At 49.0% G+C, this 24572-nt stretch overlaps 1 protein-coding gene across 1 annotated transcript in view; it reads left to right on the top strand.

The window, feature by feature from the left end:
• The window catches only part of FLII (FLII actin remodeling protein), a 107614-nt gene that overhangs the window by 9534 nt on the left and 73508 nt on the right, over nucleotides 1–24572 (top strand). Inside the window, exons 2-4 of the mRNA XM_068243531.1 lie at nucleotides 17025–17135; nucleotides 20207–20278; nucleotides 24058–24138. Coding sequence (XP_068099632.1) covers nucleotides 17025–17135; nucleotides 20207–20278; nucleotides 24058–24138 — 264 coding nt within the window. The remainder of the gene's footprint in view (nucleotides 1–17024; nucleotides 17136–20206; nucleotides 20279–24057; nucleotides 24139–24572) is intronic.

Consider the following 24572-nt stretch of genomic DNA (forward strand, 5'->3'; position numbering starts at 1 on the left):
CACACACACACACACACACACACACACACACACACACACACACCCACCCTATACACACACACACACACACACACACACACACACACACACACACGTATATGTGAGTGGGGTGTACGTGATCCTTACTAAGTAAGTAAGTAAGTAAGGCTTACTTGATTGCTATATGTCAGGCTCGTGCAGGCTTTCAGCGGCAGGCTCTCAGTGGGCTCTCAGCAGGAGGCTCTCAGTGGGCTCTCAGCGGCAGGCTCTCAGTGGGCTCTCAGCGGCAGGCTCTCAGTGGGCTCTCAGCGGCAGGCTCTCAGTGGGCTCTCAGCGGCAGGCTCTCAGTGGGCTCTCAGCGGCAGGCTCTGACCTCCTCTCTCTCTAATGGCGCCCAGACGCTGCGCTCTGTATACACTGCGACTATGTCGCTGTGTGAAATACATGCAGCCATTCATTGATTGGCCTGTATAATAGGGGGGCGGGACTGGAGGCTGAAGGGGGAATGATGATTGGGGCACTGATGGAGGAGGCGTGACTGGCACCTCCGATATTGCTATTGGCCGCCGCTTGAGAATGGGGTGATTGGCCACATGGAGGCATGACATAGGCCTCCGAGAGGAATCCCCACTGATGCAGGAGGCGGGTCTGGCGCCTCCGATAATAGCTTCGTCGCCGCCATCGCTTAAGGGGGTGATTGGCCACACATAGTGAGGGGGCGAGATTTGAAACGTAGTACGCGTACGCCCACTGCTTCGGTCGCACAGAGTGAGGGGGGCGGGCCTGGAGACTGGTCTAGTATGATGCGCCCGCCCTCCCGCCGCGGCTGCCCTTAGAATTAGAAGTGTAATGTTGTTAATCTGCCAAAAGTGAGTCTGAAGCCGCGGCCCACAGGTTGGGGACCCCTGATGTATTGGGCCACAGAGCCCATATCGCTCCCCCGCTTTTTGTATCCGATCTTATACCCTGTGACACCGACGGGTAATATGGAACCAATTGCTTGTCTGCCGTGGTAGCCTATTGGCTGCTGAGATGGATGGTCCCTTCTGATTGGTCCTTGCTGCTATAACCTCACCTGTGATAGCAGTTAGTTTGTGCTCTAAGCTGCTGGCTGAGATTTGGATGACCTCTGCTTACCTTTGACCAATGCTTGTTTTGACCCCTGGATTGACAGTCATGTGACCGCGGTTTGACCTCTGCATTGTTCCCAGACTCTGGTGTTTGGCATTGTTCGGGCCACCGAAGTCTGGTAGAAGAGCATGGTGAAGATCTGAGTAGAGGGACTGAAGCGGCAGCACGGTGGTGTAGGGGTTAGCGCTCTTGCCTTGCAGCGCTGAGTCCCAGGTTCGATTCCCAGCCAGGGCACAATCTGCACAGAGTTTGTATGTTCTCCCTGGGAGCGCAGATACCTTAAGTCACTATGACATCTAGCGCATGTGCAGAGCGCTCCTGACCACGTGCTGAAGTACACGTGCAGCCTGGCCAGCGCAGGCACAGTGAAGTCCGACCGAGCCTATTGGAAGACAGGGCCAGATGGTAATTACAGGTAAAAAGCAGAAGAGTAAAGGGATAGGTTGGCACTAGGTGCATAGACAGGCAGATCCAGGGGGTAGCAGGTGTATAATCCGTGCCTCCGGATAAATAGACACTAATAGGATACTTGTAAGAGAAAAAGCAATCCGGGCACCAGCCAGCAATAATGCTTAGATCACACCTTTAATAACATCCACCTGGAATTCCAAATGACAATGGGTACAATCGGCCTGACAGCCGTTTCGCAGGAACACCTGCTTCTTCAGAGGCAGCCCTGCCTCTGAAGAAGCAGGTGTTCCTGCGAAACGGCTGTCAGGCCGATTGTACCCATTGTCATTTGGAATTCCAGGTGGATGTTATTAAAGGTGTGATCTAAGCATTATTGCTGGCTGGTGCCCGGATTGCTTTTTCTCTTACAAGTATCCTAGGTAATTACAGGTAGCGGAGAACAGGGGGAGCGGTGAGCATCAGGGCATCTCACCACACATACCTTCTCTCAATCCCCCCCACCCCCGTTTCTCATGTTCATTTCGGTTCTGGTATCCTTTAAGTGATAGGACAATATCCTCTGTACAGCGCTGCAGAAGATGTTGGTGCTATATAAAAAATAATAAAGGGAAGTTGTTGATTGCCAGATAGCCTTGTAATAATTCCTCCTTGGGGAGGACACAGATCTGGATATCGGCTGTTTGATTATTTTTTTTTAAGCAGACAGAATTGTGATTGGCAATTGCTACTCGTCAGTGATTGGCTGTGAGGTTTGCAGTGACAGCTCGCAATGCACAATAAATGCTATAGAAGCAGCTGTAATAACTCAGGCTGTGAGTGTTGGGAGTGTTTGGCCCAGCCCATGTGACTCATAGGCTGCTGCCGCTGCTCCTAGGCCCCGCCCACTGCTCAGACAGTAACATGGGAAAAAGTACACCGGCCTGTAAAATCTAGTTTATATACAGCTTTTATGTTTCCAGTGCAGGTTAAAAATTATACATCTACATACATTGGCCTCAATTCACTAAGATCATGCTGGAGATAATAAGGCAAGAGAAAAGGTACCTCCACACAGTGAGAGAGTTTTCTTATCTCTTCATTCCTTAAGTTACCTCCTCTGCAGTTAATTTACCTCCTCTGCAATTTACCTCCTCTGCAATTTACCTCCTCTGTAGTTATTTTCACACGCAGTTATTTACCAGCCTGTCTTTAACTCTGGAGTTATTTTAAGGATTGGAGAGTTAACTTAAAGAGGAACTGTAACATCAAACTGTCCCCTGGGGGGTGCTCACCTCGGGTGGGGGAAGCCTCCGGATCCTAATGAGGCTTCCCACGCTGTCCTCCATCCCTCAGGGGTCTCGCTGCAGCCCTCCGTACAGCGGTGACGTAATATTTACCTTCCCGGCTCCTGCGCAGGCGCTCTGGTGGCTATCGGCTCCGAAGTAGACGGAAATACCCGATCGCCGTCGGGTCTGCTCTACTGCGCAGGCGCAAGTTTCCGGCGCCTGCGCAGTAGAGCGGACCCGACGGAGATCGGGTATTTCCGTCTATTTCCGTGCCGAAAGCAGCCACAGCGCCCCCGCTGGAGCCAGCAAAGGTAAATATTGAAGCTACAGTCGGGCCTGTCGCCAGCTGTTTGGAGGGCTGCAGCGGGACCCCCGTGGGACAGAGGACGGCGTGGGAAGCCTCATTAGGATCCGGAGGCTTCCCCCACCCGAGGTGAGTACCCCCCAGGGGAGGTTTTTGATGTTACAGAGTCTCTTTAATGTTTTGTTTTGCTTTGGCAATGCTAAATATATTTGGTCCTGCCAATAAAGCTTTTTTGGATTGGATTGGATAAGCATTAGATGAAAGCGAGTCTGCTGACTTTCATTAGCATGAAAATTTTGTTCTGGAAAAATGCAAAAGAAGGCATTATGCCTTGCCCTGCGTTGTCTCCATGCAGCAGTGATGTGTCTGTATTGATACACTGAAGGCCAGGCCTTGAGAAGCCCCCCCTCTCCTGTACCCCCACGTCTTTGGCTGAGTCACAGAGGATATGTTTAGAGCTCTCACCGGCTGCCAGCACAGTATTTCCCAGAGATCTCTGCTTGGCGTGAGCTCGTTAGTGTGGGACATCTCTGTGTGTCACCCTCGCTGCACACATCTCTGCTCTATTATTAGTGTCTGTAATAACATTCTCTTGTGTAATCCTTGTGCACTCCCTTTCCAGACTGGCAACCATTATTATTAGTGTTACATACATTCTAGAATTCACAGCGGTGCTTTCATATGAGAAAAACCCGTACTCAACACTTGAAGGAATCATCAGGCATAAAAGGCTGCCCCAGGGCTTCCTCCAGCCCCTTGCAGCCGACATGTCTTACGCCGCATCTCCGCTCTCAGCCACCGACCCAGGCTACACGGAGGACAACGTGGGCTTGATTGACAGCGGCGCATGCGCAGTAGAGGACGACCTCAAGGTCGGCCTCTGCACTGACGGGGACCCCGCCAAGGGGTGCAAGGGGCTGGAGGAAGCCCCGGGTATACATATTAGAGGCCGTTTTTTCTGACGATTCCTTTAGGCTGCTTTCACAGTAAGACGTTACAGACGCACGTTAGTGCAGCCTGCAGCGCAGCCCAACTCGCAGTAATGAAAAATCAATGGGCTGTTCACAGTGCCCACGTTGCGTTACAGTGTAACGCTGGACGTTCAAAGAAAGTGCTGCATGCTGTGCGTTATATACTGTTTCAGCTGCGTTAGACTGCTTGCACAGGCTCAGTAATGTGTATTGTGAGTAGCCACATGGCTAATTAATATTCACTTCACTGGCGGGACCACGTGATGCGGAGTGTTCCGATCACGTTGTCTCCAGTCTTTTACCGCATGCGCCATTTTCGTCCGATAGTATGCGTCAAAAAATAAGCATAACGGACGCATGAAGAGGCGCATAACGCGGCTCTATATAACCTCCAACTTCAAAGCTCACATGCATTGCGTTAGGGGCACGTTATGCAACCCTAACGTCGCATCTAACGCAACGTCTTGGTGGGAAAGAGCCCGTCAAGCTATTGTAACCCGGGTTTAAAAGAAAAAAAAAAAAGCAGATACTCGCCTAAGGAGAGGGAAGGCTCGGTCCTAATGAGCCTTCCCTCTCCTCTCCCGGTGCCCCCGGTGCTGCGCTGGCTCCTCCGTTCTCATCCCACGCTGAGGGGACTTCGGAAGTCTTCAGGAGCCGAGTCCTCCCGAAGACAGGTGGCGCACACGTGAGTGCATCATAGAGGGCGCGTGCATGCAGTGTTATCACGGCCCGTCTTCGGGAGCACTCAGGCTCCCGAAGCATTTCCGAAGCCTCCCTTCAGCCAGGAGACAGCTGTATTTGACCGAAACGGTCGAATACCGATACGGGGTAGCCAGCGCAACAGCGGGCATCGGGAGAGGAGAGGGAATGCTCTACGGCAGGGGTTCTCAAACTGGGTGCCGCGGCACCCTGGTACGCCATGAGCACCTGTCAGGGGTGCCTCGGCGTTCATCCCCATCCTTTGGGGGGTGCTGCTGAATAAGGGTCGTAACACCATTTCAGTAGTTATTTTTGCCGAGGGGTGCCTTGAAAAAAATTTCAGAGCCATCAAGGGTGCATTCAACCAAAAAAGTTTGGGAACCACTGCTCTACGGGACACAGAGCCTCCCTCTCCTTAGATGAGTATCTGACTTTTTTTTTTTAAAACCGGTTCCCATTAGCTTTAGACAGGGAACACACTTGACTGTTTTCGTGCGCGTTGTCTGCACAGAAAAACTGAGAACTCATGATAATCAATGGGCTAGAGCACACTTACTGTGTTGTTCACACGCAGAAAAAAAGCTGACATTCTGCATCCTGATTCTGCACATTTTGGCAATTTTTTTCTATCAATTACATCCGCTGATGGGAAAAAACGCACATGTTTTCCTGCATAGAAGCACACTTGGTGTGCAGGAAAAGTATGCAGAAAAACGTGCGCGGAAAACTGAAAGACAAGTGTTTTCCCGGCCTCAAAGTGAAACTTTAATCCAGGACTGAACTTCATTCTAATCAGTAGCTGATACCCCCTTTCCCATGAGAAATCTATTCCTTATCTAGATCATGGGGGGAGGGGGAAGGAGGGGGTAGGGTGAAACCCCTCCCACAGTGTGATGTCATGACCACGGTCCTGACAGTTTCCTGTCTGTGAAACTCTTTGCATTGTGGGAAATAACAGCTGTTTCAAACTGCCAAGCAAGCAGCATCTTCCCCTGTGCATAGAACTCTCAGTAACAAACATTCTGTACAGATCACCTGGCAGAACTAAAGATGTCACCATCAGTGATAAATTTCAGAATGTATATCAGAGAGAGGAAAGATTTTACAATGGCCAAACACTGACTAAATAATAAATATTGTAAAAAATAAGCAATTGTATTAATTGTGTTTTCACTACAGTTGCTCTTTAAAGGGAACCCGAGGTGAGTGAGCTATGGAGGCTGACATACTTATTTTCTTTTTACACTATGCACATTGCCTGGCAGCCCTGCTGATCTTCTGCCTCTAATACATTTAGCCACAGCCCCTGAACAAGCATGCAGCAGATCAGGTGCTCTGACTGAAGTCAGACTGGATTAGCTGCATGCTTGTTTCAAGTGTGTGATTCAGCCACTACTGCAGCCAAAGAGATCAGCAGGGCTGCCAGGGAACTGGTATTGTTTAACAGGAAATAAATATGGCAATCTACATATCCCTCTCACTTCAGGTTCCCCTTAAAGCAATAGGATCAGCCATACTATGCCAAGGGAAAAACACATATATAAGTAGATAAAAACTTGATCTAGTTACATAACACATGTATTGTAATGTACATGGTTTGATTTCAGTGAATGTTATATAGTAAATGCAGAGAATTCTATTCCTGGTGGGGGCCATGTCTTTTGCCCATAGTTTAGGCTAAAACCTGATGTCATTTCTGCCCTTTACTTTTTTTTTCTTTTCTCCTCTAATCGCTGAGTCACCTCAGCCTTGCTTGTAAACACAAGTGAGCAGGGGATCAGGTTTCAGATAAGCAGCTGGCAGGGAAATAAAGGGAAGAGGAGAAATATATTATAGATAAAAAGAACCCCCAGCATGCAACTGTTTGGCACTGACTACTAAAGAGCCAGTGCTCCTACAGTATCTGATAACTCCAAATCATAACAGCAGAAAAAGTTTGGAAAGTTTTGAATGCAGGATTAGCATCTTTATCACTTTATACACTCAGACCAGTTGCTGTTGAAATTTCATTTTTATGGTGACGATCCCGCTTTAATTCTCCGGTTCCTGGAGGAGGAAGAGCTGTATAAGCTGATTCATTGTACATCAGGCTGTGTTGCATTTGCTCTGGTGCATTTCACATACATGTATACAATGTATCACATGAAGAGCCTTGGTAATTGCTACAATGTCTTTGATGGTCATATTCTCATGGGTTGGCTCCAGTACAGAGAGTCCTCCTCTGAGGTCAGGCTGCAGGAACATGGATGTGATACATTGTTACGTCATATAAATGACAGCTTCCCATTGTAGTCAGTGGAGTGATCTGTAATTATGTGTCACTTTATGAGACGGGCCTTTTTATTGGCAGACACGGGTCACATTGCAGATCAGAGGCTGTAATGTGCTGTCAGTACAAGTCCAACCACCACTGCCAGATCTCAGGGACTTTAAACACAAAATAAGACTGAGATTCTGGCCAGTTGCCCGCCTGAGGTTTGCAGTCTGCATCGCACCGCAGAAATGAGGCTTCCTATGACCCTGCGCCATGGTGTAGCAGGCACGAATACGTTAACACACTGCGCGTCGACATTGCAACGATTTTGCTCCTTCCAATGCACAGCATCGCTGTAACTGGGCAAGTTTCCATAGACTTGTGTGGCGAAACAGCGCGTAACTGTGCAAGAGGGGGACTCTAGGAGAGTGTTATGTAGGATTAGGACTATAGATACAGCAGTTTATAGATATCTTGTGGCCCCGCCCCTGCAGTGCACGACTCCCTCTATAGCTAGTGGGATAGATCTCTTGTGGCCCCGCCCCCGCAGTGCACTACTCCCTCTATAGCTAGTCTGATAGATTTCTTGTGGGCCCGCCCCCGCAGTGCCTGACTCCCTCTATAGCTATTGGGATAAATTTGTTGTGGGCCCGCCCCTGCTGTGCATGACTCCCTCTATAGCTAGTGGGATAGATTTCTTCTGGCCCCACCCCCGCTTTGAACGACCGCATGCCTCTACACGGATGGGAGTGCAGCCAGAAGAGGAAGGCGGAGGGGTTTGAGTCCAGTGGCTCCCCAGTAGCAAGGCAGTTAGTTTGCACCGTAGGATTGTAAGCTGTGTGGGTTGGAGACTGACCTCTTTTCCCCTGTGATTAGAACCCTGTAGAGCTGTCGCTAATTTGTCTGCCTGTAGAGCTGCCGCTGATTTGTCTGCCTGTAGAGCTGTCTCTGATTTGTCTGCCTGTAGAGCTGTCTCTGATTTGTCTGCCTGTAGAACTGTCTCTGATTTGTCTGCCTGTAGAGCTGTCTCTGATTTGTCTGCCTGTAGAGCTGTCTCTGATTTGTCTGCCTGTAGAGCTGTCTCTGATTTGTCTGCCTGTAGAGCTGTCGCTGATTTGTCTGCCTGTAGAGCTGTCGCTGATTTGTCTGCCTGTAGAGCTGTCGCTGATTTGTCTGCCTGTAGAGCTGTCGCTGATTTGTCTGCCTGTAGAGCTGCAGCTGATTTGTCTGCCTGTAGAGCTGTCGCTGATTTGTCTGCCTGTAGAGCTGTCGCTGATTTGTCTGCCTGTAGAGCTGTCGCTGATTTGTCTGCCTGTAGAGCTGTCGCTGATTTGTCTGCCTGTAGAGCTGTCGCTGATTTGTCTGCCTGTAGAGCTGTCGCTGATTTGTCTGCCTGTAGAGCTGTCGCTGATTTGTCTGCCTGTAGAGCTGCAGCTGATTTGTCTGCCTGTAGAGCTGTCGCTGATTTGTCTGCCTGTAGAGCTGTCGCTGATTTGTCTGCCTGTAGAGCTGTCTCTGATTTGTCTGCCTGTAGAGCTGTCGCTGATTTGTCTGCCTGTAGAGCTGCCGCTGATTTGTCTGCCTGTAGAGCTGTCTCTGGTTTGTCTGCCTGTAGAGCTGTCGCTGATTTGTCTGCCTGTAGAGCTGTCGCTGATTTGTCTGCCTGTAGAACTGTCGCTGATTTGTCTGCCTGTAGAGCTGTCGCTGATTTGTCTGCCTGTAGAGCTGTCGCTGATTTGTCTGCCTGTAGAGCTGTCTCTGATTTGTCTGCCTGTAGAGCTGTCGCTGATTTGTCTGCCTGTAGAGCTGCCGCTGATTTGTCTGCCTGTAGAGCTGCCGCTGATGTGTCTGCCTGTAGAGCTGTCTCTGATTTGTCTGCCTGTAGAGCTGTCGCTGATTTGTCTGCCTGTAGAGCTGTCTCTGATTTGTCTGCCTGTAGAGCTGCCGCTGATTTGTCTGCCTGTAGAGCTGCCGCTGATTTGTCTGCCTGTAGAGCTGTCTCTGATTTGTCTGCCTGTAGAGCTGTCTCTGATTTGTCTGCCTGTAGAGCTGTCTCTGATTTGTCTGCCTGTAGAGCTGTCGCTGATTTGTCTGCCTGTAGAGCTGTCTCTGATTTGTCTGCCTGTAGAGCTGTCTCTGATTTGTCTGCCTGTAGAGCTGTCTCTGGTTTGTCTGCCTGTAGAGCTGTCTCTAATTTCTCTGCCTGTAGAGCTGTCGCTAATTTGTCTGCCTGTAGAGCTGTCTCTGATTTGTCTGCCTGTAGAGCTGTCTCTGATTTGTCTGCCTGTAGAGCTGTCTCTGATTTGTCTGCCTGTAGAGCTGTCTCTGATTTGTCTGCCTGTAGAGCTGTCTCTGATTTGTCTGCCTGTAGAGCTGTCTCTGATTTGTCTGCCTGTAGAGCTGTCTCTGATTTGTCTGCCTGTAGAGCTGTCTCTGATTTGTCTGCCTGTAGAGCTGCATCTGGTTTGTCTGCCTGTAGAGCTGCCTCTAATTTGTCTTCCTGTAGAGCTGTCTCTGGTTTGTCTGCCTGTAGAGCTGTCTCTGATTTGTCTGCCTGTAGAGCTGTCTCTAATTTGTCTGCCTGTAGAGCTGCCGCTGATTTGTCTGCCTGTAGTGCTGTCTCTGATTTGTCTGCCTGTAGAGCTGTCGCTGATTTGTCTGCCTGTAGAGCTGTCGCTGATTTGTCTGCCTGTAGAGCTGCCGCTGATTTGTCTGCCTGTAGAGCTGTCGCTGATGTGTCTGCCTGTAGAGCTGTCGCTGATTTGTCTGCCTGTAGAGCTGTCGCTGATGTGTCTGCCTGTAGAGCTGTCGCTGATGTGTCTGCCTGTAGAGCTGTCGCTGATTTGTCTGCCTGTAGAGCTGTCGCTGATTTGTCTGCCTGTAGAGCTGTCGCTGATTTGTCTGCCTGTAGAGCTGTCGCTGATGTGTCTGCCTGTAGAGCTGTCGCTGATTTGTCTTCCTGTAGAGCTGTCGCTGATTTGTCTGCCTGTAGAGCTGTCGCTGATGTGTCTGCCTGTAGAGCTGTCGCTGATTTGTCTGCCTGTAGAGCTGTCGCTGATTTGTCTGCCTGTAGAGCTGTCGCTGATTTGTCTGCCTGTAGAGCTGTCGCTGATTTGTCTGCCTGTAGAGCTGTCTCTGATTTGTCTGCCTGTATAGCTACTGCTGATTTGTCTGCCTTTAGAGCTGTCGCTGATTTGACTGCCTGTAGAGCTGTCTCTGATTTGTCTGCCTGTAGAGCTGTCGCTGGTTTGTCTGCCTGTAGAGCTGCCGCTGATTTGTCTGCCTGTAGAGCTGCCGCTGATTTGTCTGCCTGTAGAGCTGTCTCTGATTTGTCTGCCTGTAGAGCTGCCGCTGATTTGTCTGCCTGTAGAGCTGCCGCTGATTTGTCTGCCTGTAGAGCTGTCTCTGATTTGTCTGCCTGTAGAGCTGCCGCTGATGTGTCTGCCTGTAGAGCTGTCTCTGATTTGTCTGCCTGTAGAGCTGCCGCTGATGTGTCTGCCTGTAGAGCTGTCGCTGATTTGTCTGCCTGTAGAGCTGTCGCTGGTTTGTCTGCCTGTAGAGCTGTCTCTGATTTGTCTGCCTGTAGAGCTGCCGCTGATTTGTCTGCCTGTAGAGCTGTCGCTGATTTGACTGCCTGTAGAGCTGTCTCTGATTTGTCTGCCTGTAGAGCTGCCGCTGATTTGTCTGCCTGTAGAGCTGCCGCTGATTTGTCTGCCTGTAGAGCTGCCGCTGATTTGTCTGCCTGTAGAGCTGTCTCTGATTTGTCTGCCTGTAGAGCTGCCGCTGATGTGTCTGCCTGTAGAGCTGTCGCTGATTTGTCTGCCTGTAGAGCTGTCGCTGGTTTGTCTGCCTGTAGAGCTGCCGCTGATTTGTCTGCCTGTAGAGCTGCCGCTGGTTTGTCTGCCTGTAGAGCTGTCGCTGGTTTGTCTGCCTGTAGAGCTGCCGCTGATTTGTCTGCCTTTAGAGCTGTCGCTGATTTGACTGCCTGTAGAGCTGTCTCTGATTTGTCTGCCTGTAGAGCTGTCGCTGATTTGTCTGCCTGTAGAGCTGTCTCTGATTTGTCTGCCTGTAGAGCTGTCGCTGATTTGTCTGCCTGTAGAGCTGTCTCTGATTTGTCTGCCTGTAGAGCTGCCGCTGATTTGTCTGCCTGTAGTGCTGTCGCTGATTTGACTGCCTGTAGAGCTGTCTCTGATTTGTCTGCCTGTAGAGCTGTCTCTGATTTGTCTGCCTGTAGAGCTGTCTCTGATTTGTCTGCCTGTAGAGCTGTCGCTGATTTGACTGCCTGTAGAGCTGTCGCTGATTTGTCTGCCTGTAGAGCTGTCTCTGATTTGTCTGCCTGTAGAGCTGTCTCTGATTTGTCTGCCTGTAGAGCTGTCTCTGATTTGTCTGCCTGTAGAGCTGTCTCTGGTTTGTCTGCCTGTAGAGCTGCCGCTGATTTGTCTGCCTGTAGAGCTGCCGCTGATTTGTCTGCCTGTAGAGCTGCCGCTGATTTGTCTGCCTGTAGAGCTGTCGCTGATTTGTCTGCCTGTAGAGCTGTCTCTGATTTGTCTGCCTGTAGAGCTGTCTCTGATTTGTCTGCCTGTAGAGCTGTCGCTGATTTGTCTGCCTGTAGAGCTGTCTCTGATTTGTCTGCCTGTAGAGCTGCCGCTGATGTGTCTGCCTGTAGAGCTGCCGCTGATTTGTCTGCCTGTAGAGCTGTCTCTGATTTGTCTGCCTGTAGAGCTGTCTCTGATTTGTCTGCCTGTAGAGCTGCCGCTGATTTGTCTGCCTGTAGAGCTGCCGCTGATTTGTCTGCCTGTAGAGCTGTCTCTGATTTGTCTGCCTGTAGAGCTGCCGCTGATTTGTCTGCCTGTAGAGCTGCCGCTGATTTGTCTGCCTGTAGAGCTGCCGCTGATTTGTCTGCCTGTAGAGCTGTCGCTGATTTGTCTGCCTGTAGAGCTGTCGCTGGTTTGTCTGCCTGTAGAGCTGCCGCTGATTTGTCTGCCTGTAGAGCAGTCTCTGATTTGTCTGCCTGTAGAGCTGCCGCTGATTTGTCTGCCTGTAGAACTGTCGCTGATTTGTCTGCCTGTAGAGCTGTCTCTGATTTGTCTGCCTGTAGAGCTGTCGCTGATGTGTCTGCCTGTAGAGCTGTCTCTGATTTGTCTGCCTGTAGAGCTGTCTCTGATTTGTCTGCCTGTAGAGCAGTCTCTGATTTGTCTGCCTGTAGAGCTGCAGCTGATTTGTCTGCCTGTAGTGCTGTCTCTCTGATTTGTCTGCCGGTAGAGCTGTCGCTGATTTGTCTGCCTGTAGAGCTGTCTCTGATTTGTCTGCCTGTAGAGCTGTCTCTCTGATTTGTCTGCCGGTAGAGCTGTCGCTGATTTGTCTGCCTGTAGAGCTGTCTCTGATTTGTCTGCCTGTAGAGCTGTCTCTGATTTGTCTGCCTGTAGAGCTGTCTCTGATTTGTCTGCCTGTAGAGCTGTCTCTGATTTGTCTGCCTGTAGAGCTGTCTCTGATTTGTCTGCCTGTAGAGCTGTCACTGATTTGTCTGCCTGTAGGGCTGTCTCTGATTTGTCTGCCTGTAGAGCTGTCTCTGATTTGTCTGCCTGTAGAGCTGTCTCTGATTTGTCTGCCTGTAGAGCTGTCGCTGATTTGTCTGCCTGTAGAACTGTCGCTGATTTGTCTGCCTGTAGAGCTGTCTCTGATTTGTCTGCCTGTAGAGCTGTCGCTGATGTGTCTGCCTGTAGAGCTGTCTCTGATGTGTCTGCCTGTAGAGCTGTCTCTGATTTGTCTGCCTGTAGAGCTGTCTCTTCTGATTTGTCTGCCTGCAGAGCTGCCGCTGATTTGTCTGCCTGCAGAGCTGCCGCTGATTTGTCTGCCTGTAGAGCTGCCGCTGATTTGTCTGCCTGTAGAGCTGTCGCTGATTTGTCTGCCTGTAGAGCTGCCGCTGATTTGTCTGCCTGTAGAGCTGTCTCTGATTTGTCTGCCTGTAGAGCTGTCGCTGGTTTGTCTGCCTGTAGAGCTGTCTCTGATTTGTCTGCCTGTAGAGCTGTCGCTGGTTTGTCTGCCTGTAGAGCAGGGCTGTGGAGTCGGAGTCGTGGAGTCGGGCAATTTTGGGTGCCTGGAGTCGGAGTCGGGAAAAAATGCTCCGACTCCTAATGAATTTGTAACTGTAATTAAACTAGAAAATATGATAAAATGTTCTATTTCTCAGATAATAGTCATTAAAAATAATGTATATATACAGTAATAGCTGTGCTTAGTCCACAAAAATGAAATAAACCAATCAAAATTAGTTACTTGTGCTGCTTCAATAAAGCAGTCCCCGTATTTTTAAGGTCAGATATACACATCTGATTGTGACTGTATATATGATGTGTACACAGGAATCTCTTATATATACTAAATAACATCTATGCTGTAAGAATAAAGCCTGATGTGTAGCTGTGTCACTAATAGAGATGGTCAACGAGATGGAAATAATTCTGCATTGATGCTGATTTATGCAAATGTATGCACTCCCTTTGCTGATGAAATCAAATAATTTGATATGTTGTTAAAATTTGGTTTGGTGACTACAAATTAAAGGGTACCTGAGACGGATGAAAAGTAAAGTTTTATACATACCTGGGGCTTCCTCCAGCCCCCTTCAGGCTAATCAGTCCCTCGCTGTCCTTCACCACCCGGATCTTCTGCTATGAGTCCTGGTAATTCAGCCAGTTAGCGATGTCCGGCCGCATGCCGCTCCCACAGCCAGGAACATTCTGCACCTGCGCAATAGTGCTGCACAGGTGTAGTATGCTCCTGGCGGCGGAGTGTGTGCATGCGCACTACGCCTGACTGGCTCAAGTACCTGGACTCATAGCAGAAGATCCAGGTGGCGGAGGAGGACAACGAGGGACTGATTATCCTGAAGGGGGCTGGAGGAAGCCCCAGGTATGTATAAAACTTTAATTTCATCTGTCTCAGGTTTACTTTGTTACACAGTAGTACTATACTCTACATATGCACTCCCCACAGAGCTGCAGGGAATCCACTGAGAATGCTGTGCACATTGAACACAGAGGTGTTGTCTGTTTACAATCTCCTCATTCCCCTGCAGAGTACCTGCACATCATTCTTACATGTACCCACAGTCACATTGCCTAGGGCCTGATAGATGTTCTTTGTTCCGGTTTGTACCTTTTACAAGTACTCTTACCAAGGACTAGTTTTAGTTTAAAGGGAATAAATATAGTAGTCTACATATCCTTCTCACTTCAGTTGTCTTGTAAAATTCCTAAGCGTTGGCAGTTAAGAGACGAATTTCATGTTACATACTTTTAATCAACAAAATTGTAATATGCAAATTAGAGGAGTCGGAGTCGGTGGAATCCTAAACTGAGGAGTCGGAGTCGGTGGATTTTTGGACCGACTCCACAGCCCTGCTGTAGAGCGGTCTCTGATTTGTCTGCCTGTAGAGCTGTCGCTGATTTGTCTGCCTGTAGAGCTGTCGCTGATTTGTCTGCCTGTAGAGCTGTCTCTGATTTGTCTGCCTGTAGAGCTGTCGCTGATTTGTCTGCCTGTAGAGCTGTCGCTGATGTGTCTGCCTGTAGAGCTGTCGCTGATTTGTCTGCCTGTAGAGCTGTCGCTGATTTGTCTGCCTGTAGAGCTGTCTCTGATTTGTCTGCTTGTAGAGCTGTCGCTGATTTGTCTGCCTGTAGAGCTGTCGCTGATGTGTCTGCCTGTAGAGCTGTCGCTGATGTGTCTGCCTGTAGAGCTGTCTCTGATTTGTCTGCCTGTAGAGCTGTCTCTGATTTGTCTGCCTGTAGAGCTGTCGCTGATGTGTCTGCCTGTAGAGCTGTCGCTGATGTGTCTGCCTGTAGAGCTGTCGCTGATTTGTCTGCCTGTAGAGCTGTCGCTGATTTGTCTGCCTGTAGAGCTGTCGCTGATTTGTCTGCCTGTAGAGCTGTCGCTGATTTGTCTGCCTGTAGAGCTGTCTCTGATTTGTCTGCCTGTAGAGCTGTTGCTGATTTGTCTGCCTGTAGAGCTGTCGCTGATTTGTCTGCCTGTAGAGCTGTCGCTGATTTGTCTGCCTGTAGAGCTGTCGCTGATTTGTCTGCCTGTAGAGCTGTCGCTGATTTGTCTGCTTGTAGAGCTGTCGCTGATTTGTCTGCCTGTAGAGCTGTCGCTGATGTGTCTGCCTGTAGAGCTGTCGCTGATTTGTCTGCCTGTAGAGCTGTCTCTGATTTGTCTGCCTGTAGAGCTGTCTCTGATTTGTCTGCTTGTAGAGCTGTCGCTGATTTGTCTGCCTGTAGAGCTGTCGCTGATGTGTCTGCCTGTAGAGCTGTCGCTGATGTGTCTGCCTGTAGAGCTGTCTCTGATTTGTCTGCCTGTAGAGCTGTCTCTGATTTGTCTGCCTGTAGAGCTGTCGCTGATGTGTCTGCCTGTAGAGCTGTCGCTGATGTGTCTGCCTGTAGAGCTGTCGCTGATTTGTCTGCCTGTAGAGCTGTCGCTGATTTGTCTGCCTGTAGAGCTGTCGCTGATTTGTCTGCCTGTAGAGCTGTCGCTGATTTGTCTGCCTGTAGAGCTGTCTCTGATTTGTCTGCCTGTAGAGCTGTTGCTGATTTGTCTGCCTGTAGAGCTGTCGCTGATTTGTCTGCCTGTAGAGCTGTCGCTGATTTGTCTGCCTGTAGAGCTGTCGCTGATTTGTCTGCCTGTAGAGCTGTCGCTGATTTGTCTTCCTGTAGAGCTGTCGCTGATTTGTCTGCCTGTAGAGCTGTCTCTGATTTGTCTGCCTGTAGAGCTGTCGCTGATTTGTCTGCCTGTAGAGCTGTCGCTGATTTGTCTGCCTGTAGAGCTGTCTCTGATTTGTCTGCCTGTAGAGCTGTCTCTGATTTGTCTGCCTGTAGAGCTGCCGCTGATTTGTCTGCCTGTAGAGCTGTCTCTGATTTGTCTGCCTGTAGAGCTGTCTCTGATTTGTCTGCCTGTAGAGCTGTCTCTGATTTGTCTGCCTGTAGAGCTGTCTCTGATTTGTCTGCCTGTAGAGCTGTCTCTGATTTGTCTGCCTGTAGAGCTGTCTCTGATGTGTCTGCCTGTAGAGCTGTCTCTGATTTGTCTGCCTGTAGAGCTGTCTCTGATTTGTCTGCCTGTAGAGCTGTCTCTGATTTGTCTGCCTGTAGAGCTGTCTCTGATTTGTCTGCCTGTAGAGCTGTCTCTGATGTGTCTGCCTGTAGAGCTGTCTCTGATTTGTCTGCCTGTAGAGCTGTCTCTGATTTGTCTGCCTGTAGAGCTGTCGCTGATTTGTCTGCCTGTAGAGCTGTCTCTGATTTGTCTGCCTGTAGAGCTGTCTCTGATGTGTCTGCCTGTAGAGCTGTCTCTGATTTGTCTGCCTGTAGAGCTGTCTCTGATTTGTCTGCCTGTAGAGCTGTCTCTGATTTGTCTGCCTGTAGAGCTGTCTCTGATTTGTCTGCCTGTAGAGCTGTCTCTGATGTGTCTGCCTGTAGAGCTGTCTCTGATTTGTCTGCCTGTAGAGCTGTCTCTGATTTGTCTGCCTGTAGAGCTGCCGCTGATTTGTCTGCCTGTAGAGCTGTTGCTGATTTGTCTGCCTGTAGAGCTGTCTCTGATTTGTCTGCCTGTAGAGCTGTCTCTGATTTGTCTGCCTGTAGAGCTGTCTCTGATTTGTCTGCCTGTAGAGCTGTCTCTGATTTGTCTGCCTGTAGAGTTGTCGCTGATTTGTCTGCCTGTAGAGCTGTCGCTGATTTGTCTGCCTGTAGAGCTGTCTCTGATTTGTCTGCCTGTAGAGCTGTCTCTTCTGATTTGTCTGCCTGTAGAGCTGTCGCTGATTTGTCTGCCTGTAGAGCTGTCTCTGATTTGTCTGCCTGTAGAGCAGTCTCTGATTTGTCTGCCTGTAGAGCAGTCTCTGATTTGTCTGCCTGTAGAGCTGTCGCTGATTTGTCTGCCTGTAGAGCTGTCTCTGATTTGTCTGCCTGTAGAGCTGTCTCTGATTTGTCTGCCTGTAGAGCTGTCTCTGATTTGTCTGCCTGTCTCCGCAGGGTGGGTATTTTCCGGAACACGTGCGGTCTATGTCCAGCCTGCGATGGCTAAAGCTGAACAGGACAGGGCTGTGCTACCTCCCAGAAGAGCTCTCCTCTCTGCACAAGCTGGTGAGTGTTACCCTGTATGGGGACTTTTCTGGGACCAGTGACCCCTTCCTATTTCCATGTGGTTACCTAGGCTTTAAATTAAATGTTTGTATATTCTCTTCTGAAGAATAATTAGATTTATACCTTTACTTTGTCTCTGTAAAGTCCCATTCCATAGATATTCCCACTTCCTGCCCAAATACTGGTACCAAAGTGTTCAGACAGGAAGTAGAATATCTGAGGAGTGGGATCCCACAGAGAAAAAATAAAGGAGGAGAATGCAGAGATGTCTTCTGTTTGTAAAAGACATCCACAGTAAGTAGTATATTTAAAAGCACCTTATCTCAACCTCAAACAAGAAGAAATCTGACACGTCCCAAATAGCAGAGAATGTTGCTTCCATATATCCGGACATGAGGTCTCGCTTCTGAGTCGCAGAAAGGCTAATCTCATTCAGCCCTTCCTACGCTGGTGGTGGAAGCCATGCCATCCTACACATCCGCTGCCATTTTTCTGCAACACAAGAATTCCATGAAGAGAGCCTTCAAGGACAACTGTAGTGAGAAGAATATGGAGGCTGCCATATTTATTTCCTTTTAAACAATACAAGTTGCCTGGCAGCCCTGCTGGTCTATGTGGCTACAGTAGTGTCTGAATCGGACCAGAAACAAGCATGCAGGTAATCTTGTCAGATCTGACTATAATGTCAGAAACACCTGATCTGCTGCATGCTTGTTCAGGGGCTTTGGCTAAAAGTATTAGAGGCAAAGGACCAGCAGGGCTGCCAGGTAACTGGTATTGTTTAGATGGAAATAAATATGGCAGCCTCCAGTCCATTGACACTAATCAGAGCGGGGTCGCACAGCTCCTCTTACTCAGCGTGGCCACGCAATAGCTGACACAGCACGCTCGCGCATCCGCAGTAAGCTTGAGCCGTGGCTGTGTGGTGCTGCGCATGCGTGGCCACGCTCCTAGAGGAAGAGCTACCCAGCCCAGATGTGGAGGGGGGCCGCGATCAGCAACGAGGGGCTCAAGATCAACGAGGGAAGTTTCAATAGGGTCCTGAGGCTTCCCTCTATTCAAGGTAACTATGATTTTGATCCTGAGCTTCGGCTGGTGATCACTTTAAAGGACACCGGAAGTGAGAGGGATATGGAGGCTGCCATATTGATTTCCTTTTAAACAATACCAGTTGCCTGGCAGCACTGCTGATCTATTTGGCTGCACTTTTTGGCTGAATCACACCAGGAACAAGCATGCAGCTAATCTTGTCAGAGCTGACAATAATGTCAGAAACATCTGATCTGCTGCATGCTTGTTCAGGGGCTATGGCTAAAAGTATTAGAGGCAGAGGATCAACAGGGCTGCCAGGTAACTGGTATGGTTTAAAAGGAAATAAATATGGCAGCCTCCATATACCTCTCACTTCAGTTGTCCTAAAGCGGATCCGAAATGAAAAACTAACTATAACAAGTAACTTGTCTATACAGCTTATCTAAAGTATAGATAGTTTACACAGCAAATCTAGCTGCAAACAGCTTCAATAGAGTATGATTAATTCTTCTGTGATACAAGGACAGCAGCCATGTTGTTTGTAAACATTACACACAGGCAAGCTTATCTGCATCTTCTGTGGAAAAAAAACCTAATTTCCCCCCTCCTCCTCCCTCCTCCCCTCTGCCTCTGAAATCTCTGGCTAGTAATACCTCCCCCTCCTCCTGCCCAGAATGAGCTCCCATGAGCCCTTGCTACTGTCTGAAAGGGCCTTGGCTCTCTGAAAACCTGTGGGCATGGCTAGTGTAGTTTATAGGGAATTAGAGTATTAAAACAAAAACAAAAAAGTATTTGGCTTGAGGAATGCCCTATAAACAATGGGAAAGGAACACAATTATGCAATGAGTAAAAGTTCATCTCAGAACCACTTTAACTACTTCCCACCAGCCCATAGGTGGTGGAAACTGCCCCCCAGTGGCTGTAGCCCAACAGTTTTGCACTAAAAAGTGAAAAAAATAATAATAGGCGTTTTTAAAACGTTTTGCAGGATGAGGTTAGTAAGCACCTACTTTTTGTTTTCAAGGGTGCAGGATTTAAATGGGGGAAGAGGTGCTTAGGGGTGAGGTCAATTTACATACAAACAATAATTAACTCTTTGCACTCCCAGCAAGCTGGAACTCTAGTAATGATAAAATCAACTAGAATGCAAGTTGTATTGGGTGGAATATGGAGGACGTTCGCTTCTAAAATGGTTAGCATTCAAAAGCATTCTGCCCTAGACCCTTTCACCAGCGATGAGGTTCCCTCCGTAGAAAGAGTCCATACTGTACCCACACCAGTCAGTAAGCAAGCAAACATTTCATGCTCATGAATTCTGTACTAGACCCTTTCACCAGCGTTGAGCAGGGATGGTCGTAGTCAGCCAACTTCGCTACGCTGGAACTACGCGTAGTTTAACGCAATTATGCTTCGCCAAACTACGGCTTTGAAATCAAATATTCGCTTTGTATGCATTTTGTAGAATACGCGTTAAAATACGCAATTACGCGTAGTGCGAAGCATAGTGTATGCGGATGCTTATGCCTGCATGCAGAAAATTTAACGCATTAATTCCGCTTTAGATGCTTATTTCGGGAACTCTTCTATGCGTACATTCCCCTTTCCAATGCGTAAATTTGTAAGCATACAATCGTACGCGAAAAAACAGACGCGATTAATGCATACGTAGTTCACTATGCAATACACATGTTATCTACGCATAGTAAGCTTAAGCTACGCGTAGCGGAGTAATTCGTAAGCATAGTTCTGCAACTTCACCTACGAACTACGATGCGTAGATGCAAACTACGATGCGTAAATTCGCACTGGCGTAGTTTCTGCTCATCCCTGGTGTTGAGGTTTCCTCTTTCAAAAGGGTCCATACTGTACCCACACCAGTCAGTAAGCAAACAAACAAACAAGCATTTCATGCTCATGAATTCTGTACTAGACCCTTTCACCAGTGTTGAGGTTCCCTCCGTAGAAAGGGTCCCTACTCCACCCACACCAGTCAGACTTTTTATTTTGCTGTGACTAGTAACTTTCTCTCTCTCCTCTAGGAACACCTATCGGTGAGTCACAACAGCCTGACCACGTTACATGGAGAGCTGAGCTCCCTGCCCTGCCTCAGGGTGAGTATGCCCAATCCATGTTACAGCCGCTCCCATCTGCTTATCTCAGGAACAGAACATCATCATCCTAATTGGAAACTGTTATGTTTCAACTGCATTTCTTCTAACAACGACTGTAGTAATGGTTGCCATGGATATTAGTTTGTTTTTGGAAGAGTGGACAACATCCATCTGGCCTTAGGTGGTTGCCATGGATATAAGTTTGTGTTTGGAAGGTTTGACAGACTCCATGTGCCCTTAGGTGGTTGCCATGTATAATAGTTGGTATTTGAAAGTGCTAATGGGATTCCGCTGGCCTTAGGTGGGTGCCATGGATATTGGGTGGTTTTTGGAAGGGTTGTCCCCATCCAGATAACCTTAGGTGGTTGCCATGCATATTAGTTGGTGTTTGGACAGGATCCAGTTGGCCTTAGGTGGTTGCCATGGATATTAAGTGTTTTTTGGAAGTGTGGACAGCATCCAGCTGACCTTAGGTGGTTACCATTGATATTAGTTAGTGTTTGGAAGTGTGGACAGCATTCAGCTGACCTTAGGTGGTTACCATGGATATTAGTTAGTGTTTGGAAGTGTGGACAGCATCCAGCTGACCTTAGGTGGTTACCATGGATATTAGTTAGTGTTTGGAAGTGTGGACAGCATCCAGCTGACCTTAGGTGGTTACCATGGATATTAGTTAGTGTTTGGAAGTGTGGACAGGATCCAGGTGCCCTTAGGTGGTTGCCATGGATATTAGTTGGTGTTTGGAAGTTTGGACAGGATCAAGCTGGCCTTAAGCCTCATCTACACGCGTAGATGAGGCTTCGATGTGTGTTAACAATCAAGCCACTGATGCGGCTCGATTGATAAGATCCTACAGGTCGGATCTTGCTACCGCCGATTCCATGCTCGTTCCCCGCGAGGGGACAATGGCAGGGAATCGAGCAGAAGATAAGCGGTGCGGCGCGGGGACGAGCGGGTATGGAATCCGGAGCGGGGATGCGGCGGGGACGCGGAAGAGGCGATCCGGCGGCTAATCGAGCCGCTGGATCGGAGCCTCATCTGCGCGTGTAGATGAGGCACATCGGTGTTTTACCTATGGACTGAGGCATGGAGAGATAGCTAAGAGTAATTGAAACAGAGGCTCAGGACAGCCAGGCAAATGGCATAGTTTAAAAGAAAATAAATATGTCATCATCCATATGTCTCCCACTTTCAGTTAGGTGCGAATTTGTGTGCTCTTGTTTTTTATCGTGCAAATTCGCATACCAACGAATTGCGTTTACGTATATGCGTTGGTTTTTTTTTTGGGGGGGGGGGGTTATTTGGTTTTTTTTTCATGTTTTGATGTTCACAATCAATAATATCAGCGGGCCTACCTTCCTGGGTCTCCTTATATGAAAACGGAAATAAAATTATGGGAATAGCATGCTTCTAGTGGAAACGTACCCTTAAAAATAGTGAATACTGGGCTGGTTCTCTTTCATTCTATAATTAAAAACAGAAGTTTGCCTTCTTAAAACAGAAGATATAAGAAGGCAAGTTTCTGTTTTGCATAACGTTTTAGTAAGGAGGCTTTTTGGTCCTTTGTAGCCCCCTTACTCTCCGGGGAGTTCTGGTTCACCATGAGCTTACTGGATACTCTGTGACTCTTCTATAATTAAGCAGTGAGCAGATGTTGGCTGGGCAGTAGATGAGGAATAGAGGATTGTGGGATAGCAATGCCTGTCTGCACTGCTCATGAGCTGAATATAGCACAGGAAGAACAATGGGATGCTTCTCAGGCTGCTGGGAGGAGGCAGAGTGATACGTGTGACCAGGTGCTTTGTGTTGTTTCAGCTGTGCAATGAGGTTGTCATAGCTGTGGTCTCTGTGACATCCAGGGGCGGGGCCTGAACCTGTCACACTCATTACTCATTAATGCTCAGCGATGCAGCCGGTGTGACCCCCGGAGGGGCGGGGCCTTAACCTGTCACACTCATTAGTGCTCAGCAATGCAGCCGGTGTGACCCCCAGAGAGGCGTGGCCTGAACCTGCCACACTCATTAGTGCTCAGCAATGCAGCCGGTGTGACCCCCAGAGGGGTGGGGCCTGAACCTGCCACACTCATAAGTGCTCAGCGATGCAGACGGTGTGACCCCCAGAGGGACGGGGTCTCAACCTGTCACACTCATTAGTGCTCAGCGATGCAGCCGGTGTGACCCCCGGAGGGGCGGGGCCTCAACCTGTCACACTCATTAGTGCTCAGCGATGCAGCCGGTGTGACCCCCAGAGGGGTGGGGCCTGAACCTGCCACACTCATTACTGCTCAGCGATGCAGCCGGTGTGACCCCCAGAGCGGCATGGCCTCAACCTGTCACACTCATGAATGCTCAGCGATGCAGCCGGTGTGACCCCCAGAGGGGTGGGGCCTAAACCTGCCACACTCATTAGTGCTCAGCGATGCAGCCAGTGTGACTCTCAGACTGACAGAAAAGCATTGTGTGCAAAAGTCATGGCGAATCTCTTGCAGCAGCCAAACGGTCCTAACCAGGCTGCCATATTTATTTCCTGCTAAACAATACTAGTTGCCTGCTTTCCTGCCATCTTTGTGGCTGCAGTAGTGTCTGAATCACACACCTGAAACAAGCATGCAGCTAATCCAGTCACATGTCAGTCACCTGATCTGCTGCATGCTTGTTCAGGGGCTGTGGCTAAATGTATTAGAGGCAGAGGGTCAGCAGGGCTGCCAGGCAATCTGCATTGTTTAAAAGGAAATAAATATGTCAGCCTCTATATCTCTTGCTTGAGTTAAGTTTGAGGGTCCTTTCACACTGGCGCGGTGCGGAATTTTACCGCAGCCTAACGCTAGGGCAATGAAAGTCTATGGGGCATATCGCACTACACGCGACGTGGTGTACCGGAAGTACATAATGGAACGTGAGCGGATACCTACGTTACCATGCGGCGGTCCGGGGGTCATATAAATCTGTGGCGACGCAGGTTTTTTTAAAACGTCCGCTGGAAGTTTTACGCTTTGCGCGCATCATCCATTTGGCCACAGGAAGTGAACGTCACTTCCTTATTGGCCGGCTGCCAGACTTGGATTACCGCCTACTTACGCGGTATTCCCCAAAAAGCCTGCTTTTGGCGGTGCGGTCTCCGAGCCGCAACACTAACGCCAATACACAGTGTGAAACCGGCCTGAGGAACAGTATAACGGTTCAATATGTGCCTCAGATGCAATCATTCGGATCAGATTGTTATGATTGAATTGTACAGAAAACCACGCAGTATGTAGAGAAAATCAACATGGAACGATTTTATGGTACAGAGGAAGGCAGAATTTTGTTGATCGGAATGTTGGATTTTAATAGGAGAGAAAAGGGGGTTGATTGATAAAGCTTACAATCTTATTAGACGTTATTTTCTAATCAAATGTCTATCACTTTAAGTGAAATTTGTGCTGAAGACAAGTGGCAACATCTTTAGTCCTGGCAGGTGCAGCTCTGCAGATTGTTTGTGTACGGAGTGTTCTGAAGCCAGTTGAAAATATACCTAGTCTCCCAGAATGCTCGGGGAGGTGAATTCTGCATAGCTAAACAGCCTAGGCTGTGACATCACTGGGAAGGCGCGGTTACATACCTATCTACAGAAATATATAGATACAGGAAATGTTTCTGATGCTGAAACCAAGGAAATGACCATAAAAGTGGGTATTGTGAATGTTACTGCATGTCACTACAGGGCCTCTTTAACACAGTTAGACCTGTATGAGAATGCAGGGCACAGCCGGTCACATCTGCACCTCTTGCTGTCCGCAGGCCATTGTGGCTCGAGCCAACAGTCTGAAGAATTCTGGGATCCCCGATGATATCTTCCAGCTGGATGACCTGTCTGTGCTGGTAGGTAACCTGCGTGTGGTTATTATATGTTTGTATTGGGAACTCCTCTGCTGCAGCGTAACTACGACCGCAAGAGCCCTGCTTCTGATTAAATGAGAAAAATAACCTCTTCCCTGGAAAAGTCCTGCTTCTTGCTAAATCACAGAGACCTGCGATAACTACATGCAGCCTGTTCAAGCTAAGCCCCTCGCTGGGCCGTCATAGCGGTAGCCCAGCCCCTCCTAGCGGTAGCCTAGCCCCTCATAGCAGTAGCCCAGCCCCTCGCTGGGCCGTCATAGCAGTAGCCCAGCCCCTCGCTGGGCCGTCATAGCAGTAGCCCAGCCCCTCACTGGGCCATCATAGCAGTAGCCCAGCCCCTCGCTGGGCCGTCATAGCAGTAGCCCAGCCCCTCGCTGGGCCGTCATAGCAGTAGCCCAGCCCCTCGCTGGGCCGCC

Source organism: Hyperolius riggenbachi, chromosome 7 (assembly GCF_040937935.1).
Source record: "Hyperolius riggenbachi isolate aHypRig1 chromosome 7, aHypRig1.pri, whole genome shotgun sequence".
Taxonomy (NCBI): Eukaryota; Metazoa; Chordata; class Amphibia; order Anura; family Hyperoliidae; genus Hyperolius; species Hyperolius riggenbachi.